We start from the raw sequence: 14,048 nt of genomic DNA, 5'->3' as shown, positions 1-14,048 counted from the left end.
CATGCACAGAACAAACACTGTTTAAATTATCTTGTCTCTTTTGTGGTTATGTGGAAGCTGCTGAAAATGATGAAAATGCAGAACAAGGTCTAGTGATATTTGGAAACATCATTTTTTCCCCCTATACGAGGATAGAGAAGCTTCAATCAAAATCTCTTATGAAATACCATTCCCTGTTTTAAGATTAAGTTTCTGAATCCCAGCATCTAAATGAGCAGAGGCAATTAGAGTAATTAGTTATTTAAATTTGGCTCGTAAACTTAAGGAGTTTAAAAATGTGTTTAAGTTTTGCTTGTTTATCTTTTGAGCCAATCTCAAAAGAGTTTTAATGAGCTAAGGTTGATTAGTTTTATTTTTTATAATGCATATAATTGAGTCAAGTCAAGTAAAGATTGTTTTAGTTTAGTTTAAAAACTTAACAAGTTTTAAAATGTATTGAAACTCAAACATGTTTTTAACAAGCCAAATAAGAGTGAGCTCAAGTAGTTTGATTTGTCTTGCAACTCTAGTTGAAACTCATTGCGAAGCAAATATTAGAAGACCAAAGAATGACCACAATAAAATGATTTTATTGCTTAAACAAACTAAAACAGTACATGGAACTTCATTAAATTTCTTTAATAAGGCTGTATTTAGATGATGAATTTGCGTAACGATTTGGAAAAAAAAAAAGAAAAAAAAAAGTGAAAAGTTGAGTAAAATATTATTATATTTCATTCACATTTCAAATATTTTTTTCTTTTTGTCTTCTCAAATCTGTAGTCAAATTCATGATTTAAATACAGCCTAAATGGTTTCTTATATGTTTGTTCTTAAAAAAAATGATATACAAGTCTACTTTTTAGACTTAGTGTCTTCTTGACACATCACTGGGTCTAAAAAGTCTAACTTTTGAGACTGAATGACAATACTCTTGTTCTTTTTACATATTTCTTCCATATGTATAAATACATCACTATCTTCTCTATCTCATGCTAAAACTACGAGACTCCCAAGCATGTTCTTTCTGAAGAAATCCAACACTGAGTTGAATCGAGGGAAAGGCGTGGTCACATTCAAACTTCTAGTACTATTAACAATTTTGAACCATTGACTTGCTGGGTCGCACTTGTGACGTATTTTTAAGCATCCCATTTTGAAGTTGAGCCATTGCAAATCACACCAAGCTTGACTGGTTTGTTTAGACCATCTGCTTGTAAATAGAAATAAGTTCCTTTTAGGGTTATTGTCTTTTGCTGTGTGTTGTAGAACCAAGCCTCAGAGTCTGTGCATAGACCTAGATTCAATGGCTCCAACAGTGATTTTCTTTGGAAACATGACCAGTTAGTGGGTGGAATATTACTTTGTGTTGTTTGGCTCTTGGTTGGCCTGGTTGTTGTATTGGTCCTGCATGCCAAACAGAGCATAAACAAAACCATTTATATATAGGTAGTTACAAATCTGTAATATGATTGAATTTAACAGTTAAAGTTTTCCCTTGCAGTTACAGAAGGCCATTTTCAGAAAGTAAAAAATGCGACATTTTGTGTTAATACCAACTCCAGTATTTATTCACTTAAAAAAACTCAAGTATTCGATTTACATGTAAAGAGATTTAAAAAAAAGTGTACAATTTTTTATTGTACTCACTTATATATATAATAAATAATCATTTAAGTTTCTTAATATGTACTCGAAGGATACAAGCTAACAAAAAATAAATATGTAGATGATATTCAATTCCAAGCTCTCAAATTAAAGTTGGTATATGTTTGTAAGGGATGTGCATAAATCTTTCTTGGGGAAAAATAATAAATGAAATTAAAAAAATAAATTATACACTAGGCTTCCTTCACGAATTATTTAAAAAATTAGTTTCTAGAAAAAATTGTTTGTCATATTTCTAGCTTTTTGACTTCTTGGACTTAGAGTGACTTAAGTAAGTTTTTTTTAGCAGGAAATGAGTTTGTTGAGTTTGTCAAATAAGTGAAGGCTTCTTAGACTCACGAAATTTGTTATTTTTTATGAAGTATTTTTGAAATACCAACTTAATATGATGATGTGATACTCACAAATTAATAAGACCATTTTGTGTGGAGCCAACTCAATCTACCTTGGTCAACTAGGTGAAGACAGTCAGTCTATCTATCTCATATTCTACCAATCAAGAACACTGCATACACATAACACTGTGGTGCTCCAAAAAAAATATACATATTTCTAAAAAAAGACATGAATTCAATACCTTGAAAGGGTAATTGGATGCCAGAGATCCTGTCCAAGAAGCTTGAATTCCTAGCCTCAGACCAATTCCAATTGAAAAACCCATAAACCTCGTCGAACCCACTCACCCCTTCTTTCAAATAGTAACTCCCAGCAAGAGTCCACAAAGCCCAGTCAAAGTCAAGTTCAGCATTAAAATTCAATTATGACCGTTGGTGCGATCCTAAGTTCCAGTGAGGCCCGGCATAACCATGGATGTTCCAAAGAAGAGAAAGATCATCTAATTCGTAGCACTAAGAAGATCAAAGGTATTTCTGATTCAGCTGATGATGGTATGGAGGTACAGAGCTCGGTGGATGATACTCAGGGGAAGGCGAACCCTAACCTTTCGATACCTGAGGAACCTATGTTGGAGGCCTCCCTGAGCCAGAAAAAGGAAATTAGGTCGGAAGCTCCACCTCCTCCCATGGAAGGGCAGTCAGACCAAGTTCGATCGTTCAAACAAGCCTTGTTGTGTTCTCGATTTAATGAATGTGGAAATGAAAAGAATTTTGACTGTGATGTTGAGACACTCTCTTCGGATGAAGATGATTTGGCCAACGACACAGGTCCTGAGGATCACATGGAGATCAATGAAGGAAATAGGGCAGGTATTCCTATAGTTACCATACCAGCCAATCTCCCAAAAAAAATTAGGGATTCTTGGAAAAAATGTTTAATTGTAAGGTTGCTAGGGAAGAAAATAGGGTATAAACTGTTTATGATCAAAATGACAAAGATCTGGGGCCTTCAAGCTGACTTTGAAGCCCTGGACATTGGTAATGGTTTTTTTATTGTTAAGTTTGATATGATGGAAGATTATACAAAAGTGTTCACAGGTGGCCCATGGGTTGTTCTGGATCACTATGTGACGGTGAGGAAATGGCAACAAGATTTCAAATCTGATGAGGCTGAAGAAGATACCACTGCCATCTGGGTGCGGTTTCCTAATCTGCCGATTGAGTATTATGATGAGAAAGTTCTTTATCATATCGCGAAGATCCTGGGGGTGCCTCTGAAGGTGGATATAAATACGGCCATGGCAGCTAGGGGGAAATATGCTAGAGTTTGTGTGGAAGTTGATCTTCGAAAACCACTGATTTCTCAGTTTTCTATAGGTAAGTATACATATGTTATAGAATATGAACACTTACATACTCTCTACTTTTCTTGTGGCAGGGTGGGACATCGCAAAGAAAGTTGCAGTGAGAATTTTTCACCGGTGACAACCATCCCTAACCATGATCCCACCAGAGAAGAAAACCTAGGGAAGGAGGCTACTATAAATGGGCTGGACTCATGTAATGGAAGAGATAAAGAAGGGCCAGAGACTGATAAATATGGGCCTTGGATGAAGGCCACCACAAGGAGAAGAAGGCAAGGCCAAAAAAATTCTAAAGGGCCCAATGCCCATGTACGTAACAAATTTGAAGTTCTGAGTAACGTGGAAGCCCCATCACGGATGATAGAAGCCCAAGATCCTTCAAGATCAATTCCTACTGGGCCAGATCAAGCTGATTTGGGATTAACACACAAAGAACAATCTGCCAAGCCAGCAGACAGTATGGCTAATTTGGGTTCATCAAGTGACTTGAACATGGATAACCGGAGAGAAGAGATTAGACAAGGCAAACAGCAGAGTTGCATTACTGCAACAAGTTTTCAGAAGTTAGAACAAGAAGTAAGGGAGTCTATGTCATCCATCCTAATCCCCATCAGCCCTAGGACTTCTTAACAAGTTAAAAGAAACCCTAAGGCTAAGGTTAGAGAACCACCAGATCGTTATGGAAGAAGAAGGAGAGAATTACCCAACAGAGAAGCATATCCTGAACATGCACAGAGTCTTGTTAATGCTTGCACCAGACAAAGAAGTGTTTCACCTTGTCACTACAGAATGGTGGATAGAGGGAGTAAAGCTGAGAATCCATCCTTGGAGACAGATAGAAGCCAGCCAGGAGCGGCACTTCATAGCATTAACACCAACATTGTCAATGGAGGACAACCAGAGTAAAGCTAAGGGTATTCTGGGCTTGTCTAACCAGAACACTCTTCCTACCCTTAACCAGTCATCTATGAATCTGATGGTTTGGAATTATAAAGGTGCAGGTAACAAAAGTCTCATAGGAATATGAGGGAATTAGTCCAGATTAACAAACCTGATATGCTAATCCTTATGGAAACCAAGGTTGAGTTTAACTCTATGGGCATGTTCTTCAATAGGATGGGTTTCACTGCATCTTTTCATGTGGATCCCATCAGTAGAAGTGGGGGTATTTGGTTAGTCTGGAACCCCATCATTGTGAATGTGAGAGTCACTGAGGCCAGTTCCCAGTTGATCACTGCCACCATTTCGAGGCAAGATTATCCCGATTGGATTTTATCTGTTATCTATGCTAGTCCTATTAGCCAGAAAAGGGATGAGCTGTGGAATAATTTGGAAAGATCTTCCCAAACTATCACTGATCCTTGGCTTTTAGCTGGGGACTTTAATGACTTTGCTTCTCTTGATGAAAAAAGAACCATGTCTGGAAGCCAAAACTAAAGTCAAGATCAACAGAGAGCTCAGAAATTTACTGAGAGGGTGAACAATTGTAACCTGATGGACTTGGGATGTACAGGTCCTAAGCTCACTTGGTCTAATAATAGAAATGGGTGGGCTAATACTATGGTGCGACTTGATAGAGCCATGTGCAACACTGAATGAAGGACGAGCTTCCCCGATGGTTTGGTCCAGAATCTCCCTCGTACATACTCTGATCACTCTCCTTTGATGATCTTCACTCAAGGTAAGCATTCTTTTAATCATGTTTGTAAACCCTTTAAATTTGAAGCTGCTTGGATCTCTCATGAAGAGTTCCAGTCAGTTGTGGATTCTAATTGGAAGTTCCCCTCTTCATCTGTTCTAGATAAGCTTGATTACCTTACTAACAAAATCACTGTTTGGAATAAAGAGGTGTTTGGTAACATTTTTAGAAAAAAAAGATGGTTACTTGGTAGAATTGAAGGAATTCAAAAATCCCAACTATGTAAATTTTCCCATAACCTCCATCTTTTGGAGTTGGATTTGGTGGAACAATATAACAAAATCTTGTATCAAGAAGAGCTACTTTGGTTTCAAAAATCAAGGTCTAAGTGGATTACCCAAGAGGAAAGAAACACTAAATTTTTCCATCTTTCTTCTTTAGCTAAGAGGAGGAGGTGTAAAATTGTCATGCTCAAGAATGAGGCAGGGACTTGGATTGATCAAACTGAGAGCCTTAAAACTTTGGTTACTGATTATTTCCAGAACCTGTTTTGTTCTTCTTCTACTGTTGGTTTGGATCATTGGAATAATTGCATTTCTCCTAAAGTGGATGTTACTGATAATCTTTCTCTCACTAAGTATGTGACTAATGAGGAAATCTGGCAGATTGTTAAACAAATCCAGGCTTTCAAAGCTCCTGGGAGAGATGGCTTCCAAGCTATTTTTTACCATACTTATTGGCCTATTGTTGGGCCTGATGTCTGTGCTTTTGTTCAAAACTGTTTGTCAACAAGTGTATCCCTCCTGTTATCAATAGAACACTTGTGGCCTTGATTCCCAAAACTGAGAATCTTGAGACTATCACACAATTTAGGCCTATTAGTCTTTGCAATGTGACTTATAAAATTATTGCCAAAATCCTTGTTAGTCGAATCAGACCCCTCTTATCTAAACTTGTCAGTCCTTACCAGAGCAGTTTTGTCCCTGGGAGAACTACCAATGATAATATTATCATTACCCAAGCAATTATCCATACCTTGAACCAGAGAACAGATAGGAGTGGAGGGATGATTCTTAAAATTGACCTTGAAAAAGCCTATGATCTTGTTTCTTGGGATTTCTTAGAACAAACTCTGGTGGAATTCAATTTTGAGGCTAATTTTATTGAACTCATCATGAGCTGTGTGACTTCTGTGCAAATTGCCATTCTCTGGAATGGTGAACCCCTTCCTGAATTCAAACCTTGCAGAGGTTTGAGGCAAGGAGATCCCCTCTCCCCATATCTTTTTGTTTTGTGCATGGAAAGACTCTCTAGTATGATCATTGCCACCTCTGAAGGCAATCATTAGAAAGGCATTAAGACCTCCAAGCATGGCCCCTGTCTCACTCATCTGTTTTTTGTTGATGATCTAATGCTGTTTGCTAAGGCTGACTTGGCTCATTGCAATATTATCATGAGAATCATGTATGAATTTTGTGATTTATCTGGACTTAAGATTAATGCCCTTGAGTCCAAGATATTTGTCTCTCCTAATATTGATAGACATAAAGCTAAAGAGTTGAGTGAAAGGTGTGGCATTCCTTTAACTCCTGATTTAGGGAAATATTTGAGGGTTCCTCTCATTCATGGCAGAGTGAGTTGGGGACACTATAATGGCATTCTGAATAAAATGCAAATGAAACTTGCTGGGTGGAAAACTAGTGTTTTATCACTAGTTGGCAGAACTACGTTAATCCAATCTGTTAGCTCTGCTATTCCTGCTTATACTATGTAGACTGTGGCTTTTCCTAAAAGGGTTTGCAATGATATTGATAAAATGAATAGACAATTTCTTTGGGGTGATACCCTAGAGAAGAAGAAAATTCACTTGGTCAAGTGGGATGTTGTCTGTCAGCCGAAAGGGATGGGTGGGCTTGGCATTAAGAAAGCTAAGGACCAAAATCTTGCCCTACTGTCTAAACTTGGCTGGAAAATGATTAGTCATGAGAATGGTCTTTGGAAAGAGGTTCTTAAGTGTAAGTATATGAGGAATAATTGTCTTCAGGCTTGTTCTAGAGGTAAGAAAGCCTCTCATACCTGGAGAGGCATTCTTAACTCTAGAGCCATCTTGAGGAAAGGGGTTAAATGGACAGTTGGTAATGGTGCCACTGTTAATTGTTGGAAGGACTGGTGGTGTGGAGATAAGGCTTTTGAGGAACTCACCCTCAGTAGCTCACAATCTGCTCCCATTTGGGAGAGTGATGTTAATGTGAACATCCTGCTTTCTGAGCAAGGAAGCTGGAATAAAACTGTTATCTGTGAATTGTTGCCTCCTGCATTAGCATCCATTATCCTGAACAAGCCTTCTCCAACCTCTCTTGAGCCTGATGAACCTAACTGGAAAGGCTCAGCAGATGGGATTTTCTCATCTGCTAGTGCTTATGTTCTGGTGAGTGGTAATCAGTCCCAAGGTGAGGATTGGCAATGGCTTTGGAAGTTACGGATTCCTCCGAAACTGAAAGGGTTCTTGTGATGTTGTATCCATGGGAAACTCCTCACAAATAAGCATCATGTGAAAAGGGGTTTATCTTTGGAGGCCACTTGCCCCAATTGCTGTAAAGAGGAGGATATGAATCACCTCCTAAGAGATTGTTTTAAAGCAAAAGAAGTGTGGTTTGCTATTTTTGGAAGGCATTGGTACTTGAATATGAGTAGCAAGCCTTGGAAGGACTAGCTTATTTGTAATTCAAAAAACAAAAATCATTTTAATGATAATCTTACTGTCTACTGTTTTTATTGTTACTCTTTGGGCTATTTGGAAGAATAGGAACCACAAAGTCTTCAATAATAGTGTAACTAATAGTCTTGACAGTGGCAGGTTCATCATGAAATATTCTAATGATATTCATCAAGCTTTTATTCTGTCTATTGTTAATCCAAAACTTGCTTTTAGACTCGTTTCATGGTCTCTTCCACCTATAGGTAGATTGAAGTTAAACACAGATGGTTGTAGGAGAATGGGAGGGGAAGGTGGATTCGGAGGTCTAATTCGCGATGAAAGGGGGACATGGGTGTGTGGCTATTATGGGAAGCTTCATAGTGGCACTAGCTTGGAGGCTGAGTTATGGGCGATCTACAAAGGGCTCACGGTGCTTTTACAAAAGAGAATGAACAATGTAGCCATTGAGACAGACTGTGAGCAAGCAATGATGCTGCTACAAGAGGAACCAGATGGTAAATGCCCATTCAAGGGGCTGGTGGAGAATGCTCGCATCATCATGAGAGGCTGTGAATGCACGGTGCAACATGTGTATAAAGAAGGCAACCTTTGTGCTGATGCTCTGGCCAAATTTAGTGCTGATCAACCTGAAGAGATCTTAGTGGTTAATGAACCACCAGCTGTTCTTAGGGACTTCCTAGTTGCAGACATGATTGGCATGTCTTGTGAAATGGCTTAGGCCTGTGTTTCTTTTTTTTATTTATTTCCGTTGTACCTAAAAAAAAAAGAGTCAAGTTCAGCTGCCACACCCAACAAACAATTTAGGTACCTATTGTCAATGGCATCTGTACCCCTTAGGTCTACCCCAAACTCACTCAGAAACAAGGGGTACCCTTGCTCCAACACAAACCCCGCCTTCCTCATAAATTGATGCATGGCTCGCCCACAAACATGGTTTGGGTTGCCCCTTTTCCATGGCAATCCATCAGAAAACCCATACCAATGCACCTCAAATATTAGCTTTCCGGTGAACGACAGGCTTACCGGACGTTTGATGAGAAAGGATAAATCTTTGTCGAAAGTCAATTCAGAGAGAATGACAAGAACATTTGGGTTTATTGCATGAACTGCTTCTGCTCCTTTTTGCATGTACCTAGCATGTTTGATATAGATTATTTACAAGTTAAATTAAGCATTGTGTATGATCAAAATTATTTTTTATGGTTGATTTTGTGTTCTAGACTTACACCTAGAATTAATATGATCTACCCATTTTAAATTCTCAATTTTTTTAAAATATTTTTTTTGAACATGTAATGTTGATGATTTATCCGGTAACAAGTAAAATTTTGTTCAATTGATAGATTTTTTAAAATAATTATTCGATAGTTTTAGAATATCACATAGATATGGCATTCTCCATATAGTACTCTATACTAGTGACATAGCAAAAAAATTATGAATATGACTTGAGAATAACCTATATATTTCGTGATTATTTATTTTTTTGAAATACCATATAAATAATGTCATGTGATACTCAAGAGATTAATCAATAGTTTTTTAATTTATTTTTTTTGTAATAATAGAATAATATTATTTATTACCTGTACCAATCATTGGCATTCTGTTTGGGGCCACGAAGTTCATTCCTCAAGCTCATCCCAACAACATTTGTGGTGCCCTTAAACAAAGTGGCCACTGGCCATCATGGTTAGGCCTTTGATCCAAAGGTCAGGATTGAAGTACTAGTCACCAAAGAATCCACTACCGTCAAATTTGCTGCAACACCAACCAGGCTTGCTTATGTGATTGTCCAATATCACCATTACATTATTCTTCCCAAGGTTTGACACCACGGCCTAATATATTCACAATTCATACACTCTTCAATAAATTTTTTTTCATAATAATATTATTAGAAATTTAAAAATCTTATCCAAAAATATAAAGGTAATAGAAATTTAATCTATAAATCTCACATTTCACCCTTCAAACCCCAACCATTTCCTTACATTTTGGGTTATTTTCTTGCCCTAATTTCTAGATACTTAAAAGTACGTCAAAATATAACATTTGGACAAAATAATATGTTAAAATATAGCATTAACACAAATAAAATTAAGATAAATTATACTAATCCCCTTTGAGGTTTAAAAACAATACAGTAAGTTCTATAGCTTTAACATAATTATATTGAATTCTCTTTTAATAAGGTTAAATAAATTGAAACTAATGCAAATGATGTAACGATGCAAAGATAAATAAAATAAAATATGGGTAATGATACATCCCACTAAAAGTGGTGCTCTAAAGCACCACTAATGAGTTGGCAAGCATTTTAACAAAAAAAAAAATAAAAACACAAGACACAAGCAGTGGGTCCCGTCCACTGCCACATCACTAGTGGTGCTTTTAGAGCACCACTTTTAGTGGTCTCAAGCATTATTGATAAAATATATATGTAAGTGTAAAAGAGATGGCAATATTATTTTTGTACTTATATGACTAACGAAATTCTAATGAAAATGAAACTAACGGCTCGTTTGGGCATTTGCTATTTTAATTGATTTTTTGACTTCTTACGAAAATGTGAAGAAAAGTAAATAAAGTAATATAACAATTTATAGTGATTTTTTCTTTTTGACGATATTAGCCACTTCCCAAACAAGGCCTAAGGATTGTATTGGAAATTGACTTTTTTTTAATGACTTTTTGACTTTCAATAAAAAGACGTGCAAAAAAATAAAAAGAAGAGTTGACTTTTTTGTAATTTGTAATTATTTTTTAGCTAAATTTGGTGTTTCTAAAATAGGTGTAAGTATATGAATTAAAAGTTTTAAAAAATTAATATAATTATATTGAATTTATCAAATTTATTTCTATTTTCTAAACATTAAAAGTGATTAGTGTCATCTACTCTTAAAATTATTCACAATATACAATAATAAAATAGGGGACTTATGTATAGGTCCTAATAGGTGGAGTTATTATCTAATAAGTCCTATGATAATTAATAATATTTTTTATCAAACACTATTAAAAAAAGTCAATAATTATTAATTTTCAGCGACAGTTTAAAAATTGTCACAAAAAATGTCATTAATTATAAGTTTTAGCGTCATGTTAAAAAAAAGTCACTAATTTTTAACTTTTAGCAATAATTTGTAATATTTGTCACAGAAAAATGTCACTAATTGTAAGTTTTAGTGACAATTTATAAAAAATCGTGACAAAAAAAGTCACTAATTATTAATTTTTAGTGACATGCAAAAAATTGTCAAAAAAAATATTTTTAGATATAATTTTATTATGACTTATTTCCAATAAGACTTGATGGAAATTAAGTCAAAATATTAAGAACTATTGGTAGTTTAGTAATAAACTTTTTGAGATCATGTCCATAGAAGACGTTCACCCTGACTTTAAATGAAATTCACGTAAATAGACGATGAGATTGATCTCTCAAAATTAATTAAAATACGCGTAAATTAATTCAAACACATAATTGTAAAATAAAATAAGATAAGAAAAACAGTCCAGTAGCGTGGAAGCATAGTGATTACTACTATATTATAATTTAAATGTCATTGTCATGACTCACCATAATTTTTGTCCAAACTTAAAGGTTGTCTATCATGACAATGCCAATCTCCACAACTTATATTAACAAACAAACAGGCGAACAACTTTTGACTTATTAAAATCAATTTGAATATTCTTCTATCGGTACTGATATTTAGGTTAAGTTTGTCATGTCTTGAAAAAGATAAAAAATTAAAAAGTCACTATTTTATTTAAGTCATATTATCTTATTTAAATCACATCACTTCTCTAATACATCACTTCAAACCCAATCCAAACCCAACTCATATTTCATAAAAAGTCAAAAAGTATACTTATTTAGATCATCCCAAATGTAGCATTATTATATTTTTATAAGTCCCTTCTATTAATAAATTTATGAACTATTTGTGCTTTCAATTAATTATCCAATGACATGTATGATTTAATCACAGAGTTCGAATCCTCGGCCGCCCTCTCCAGCGGCCCTTCCTGCGGCGCCCCAAAACGACGTTGTTTTGGGGCCAAATTTCAATTAAAAAAAAAAAAAAAAAGACAGAGCAGGAGCAAAGGAGAAGAAGAAAGAAGGAAGGATCGAGAAGGGGAAAGAGAAGGGGTAGAAGGAGAGGAGAGGAGGAGGATCAAAGCTTTTTTTCCCTTTAACAATGGAGTTCGCAGATTTACCCAAACCCGGTACCAATTTCCGACCCCCCTACCCTTTCATCACGAACCCTCGACGTTGCCCCGCCTTCGCTGCCGGAGGGAGAGATTTTGGTGTGTGGTGGTTGCGGGCGAGGGTTTCATGTGAAGTATTTGATAACAAAGACATCTTCAGGTTTGTTCCATTTTTTCTCTCTCTCTCTCTCTCTGAAATTTCCGTTCACTGTGTTTGGATGTGAAGAAAACCAAGACAAATGAAATGGAAAATTTGTAGTTAATGTTTTTTATTTTGGTCTCTGAATTCTGTTCACTCTTCTTCTTCCTCCCCCTCCTCTATTCCTCCTCCTATCTTTCTCTGCCTTTCTTCTTTTCCCTTCTTGCTTCTTCTCCTTTGTTAGATATTTCAACCATTCTCTTCTCCCAGCTCCTTCCTCCTTCTTTGCAGCAAATAGCCACCTTCTACCACACACATCCACCACTGACCACTGCTCCGACCACCCGTACCAAACAATACAACCACAACCATCAAAAACAAAAACAAAAACAAAAACAAAATCACAATCAAAATTAACCAACAAAAGCAAAATTAAAATCAATATCAAAACTCCACAAAAATAAAAAATAAATAAAAAAATATATATCAAATCCAATTTCAAAACTCACCAATCAAAATCCAAATCATAATTCAAATTCATTGCTAAGAAACTGGAATTGATAAGCGAAAAGAAAAACCAGAATTGAAGAAATGTAAACAATAAAAAAATAGAGTAGAAAGATTTGTGTTTCTTTTCCTTTCATTCCAAGCAAAGCAAATGGTTTCTAACCTTTCTCTCAGCAAAAATTCACAGTTACAAATCAATTATAAACCCATCATCACCAAACCCACCACCTCTTTCAACACCCACCCAATTTTTTTTTTTAATTCTTTTTAGTTTCAAAATAACAATCAATTTCAACAATCAAGATAAATACCCGAGTCAAACTTGCAAAGGAGTTTACATTAGTTGCAGATTCATCGGAACCCTTCCCTCCCCTCATCGCGTCCAACCCCTCATTTTCCTCCATCGCAAAACCTCCCCTTGTCTCCCGCGTCCCTTCCCATCCGTCACAACCCTTTAAAACCCTCTCCTCCCTCCGTTGCATCTCCCCTTTCCCTACACCGTCGCCACTATCTTCCTCCTCCCCTAGTACCGCCTCACCACTGACTCCGGATCCTCAGTCGCCCTCTCCAGGTTAAGGGAAATAAAGCTTCGATCCTCCTCCTCTCCTCTCCTTCTACCCCTTCTCTTTCCCCTTCTTGATTTTACGGATTGTGTCATATTAGTCCAATAAATAACGGCGGTTAAGTTTGATGGACGAAAAATCAAATGATGTTTCAATTTGGTTCCGGTAGTTTATAGGATGTGTCAATTTGGTCCCTATAGTTTATATGAAAATCAAAACAAGAGTGACCAAATTGATACGTTACAGGGACCAAATTGAAATATCATTTGATTTCCCGTCCATCAAACTTAATCGCCGTTATTTATTGGACTAATATGACACAATTCGTAAAATTAAGGGGTAAAATGGAGTAAATTAAAACAATAGGGACCAAAATGAAAAAATGTAAAGTACAGGGATTACCGCTGTAATTTACCCTTTAAAATATATAAAATCTTGATTTGTTTCTTAAATATATTTTTAACAAGCTAAAAATGCAGTCATATTTGAGTAACTTAATGAAAAGATTGTGAAGCAAATATGAGAAGAGTTAAAAAATACTCCAATAAAATGATTTATGGGAAAATCACATCGATAGTCTCTATGTTTTGTCTCTTATGTCATTTTGATTCCTATACTTTTAATTGTTTTAATTTTGACCCTTAATTTTAGATTTCGTGTTAATTTGATCTAATTGATAAAATTGTTAATTTTGCCACCTAAAAGTATGACACATGCATCTTATTTTCGTATTTTCTATAAAAAAAAAATGCTAACAATTGTAATCAATTAGACAAAATTGAGACAATATTATAAATTCATAGTCAGAATCAAGCCAACTAGAATTTTAAGAACTAAAAGGACACAAAAATCAAAATATAGGGACTATTGATGTAATTTTCCCATGATTTATTGCTTCAACAATATGAAACTTGATT

The 14,048-nt window shown here is 35.7% G+C and overlaps 2 protein-coding genes and 1 pseudogene across 4 annotated transcripts in view; 2 read left to right on the top strand and 1 right to left on the bottom strand.

Moving 5' to 3' along the window:
* LOC114259457 (squalene monooxygenase SE1) overlaps window positions 1–14,048 on the top strand; it is a 284,070-nt gene that overhangs the window by 67,235 nt on the left and 202,787 nt on the right. The gene's annotated exons all lie outside the window — the stretch shown is intronic.
* LOC145806264 (glycosyl hydrolase 5 family protein-like) lies at window positions 772–2,399 on the bottom strand (annotated as a pseudogene). Its single transcript, XR_014349195.1, has 2 exons — window positions 2,225–2,399; window positions 772–1,386 (listed from the first exon to the last, which is right to left on the bottom strand). The product of XR_014349195.1 is annotated as a glycosyl hydrolase 5 family protein-like (transcript).
* Window positions 1,465–8,885, top strand: LOC114259426 (uncharacterized). Of its 2 annotated transcripts, none has more exons than XR_014349384.1 (2): window positions 1,465–5,027; window positions 7,947–8,885. XR_014349384.1 is itself a non-coding variant. In XM_028199443.2 (2 exons), exons 1-2 carry the CDS (start codon window positions 2,408–2,410, stop codon window positions 3,974–3,976), a joined length of 1,341 nt encoding a protein of 446 aa, XP_028055244.2. In that variant the 5' UTR covers window positions 1,468–2,407; the 3' UTR covers window positions 3,977–7,934. The 2 variants fall into 2 exon arrangements, 1 of the variants encoding a protein (XP_028055244.2); XM_028199443.2 differs by lacking the exon at window positions 7,947–8,885 and having other exon boundaries at window positions 1,468–2,852; window positions 3,081–7,934.

Source organism: Camellia sinensis, chromosome 13 (genome assembly GCF_055761805.1).
Source record: "Camellia sinensis isolate YWXY chromosome 13, ASM5576180v1, whole genome shotgun sequence".
Classification (NCBI taxonomy): Eukaryota; Viridiplantae; Streptophyta; class Magnoliopsida; order Ericales; family Theaceae; genus Camellia; species Camellia sinensis.
The sequence above is the reverse complement of the archived record's forward strand: the minus strand, read 5'-3'. Positions and strand labels throughout refer to the sequence as shown.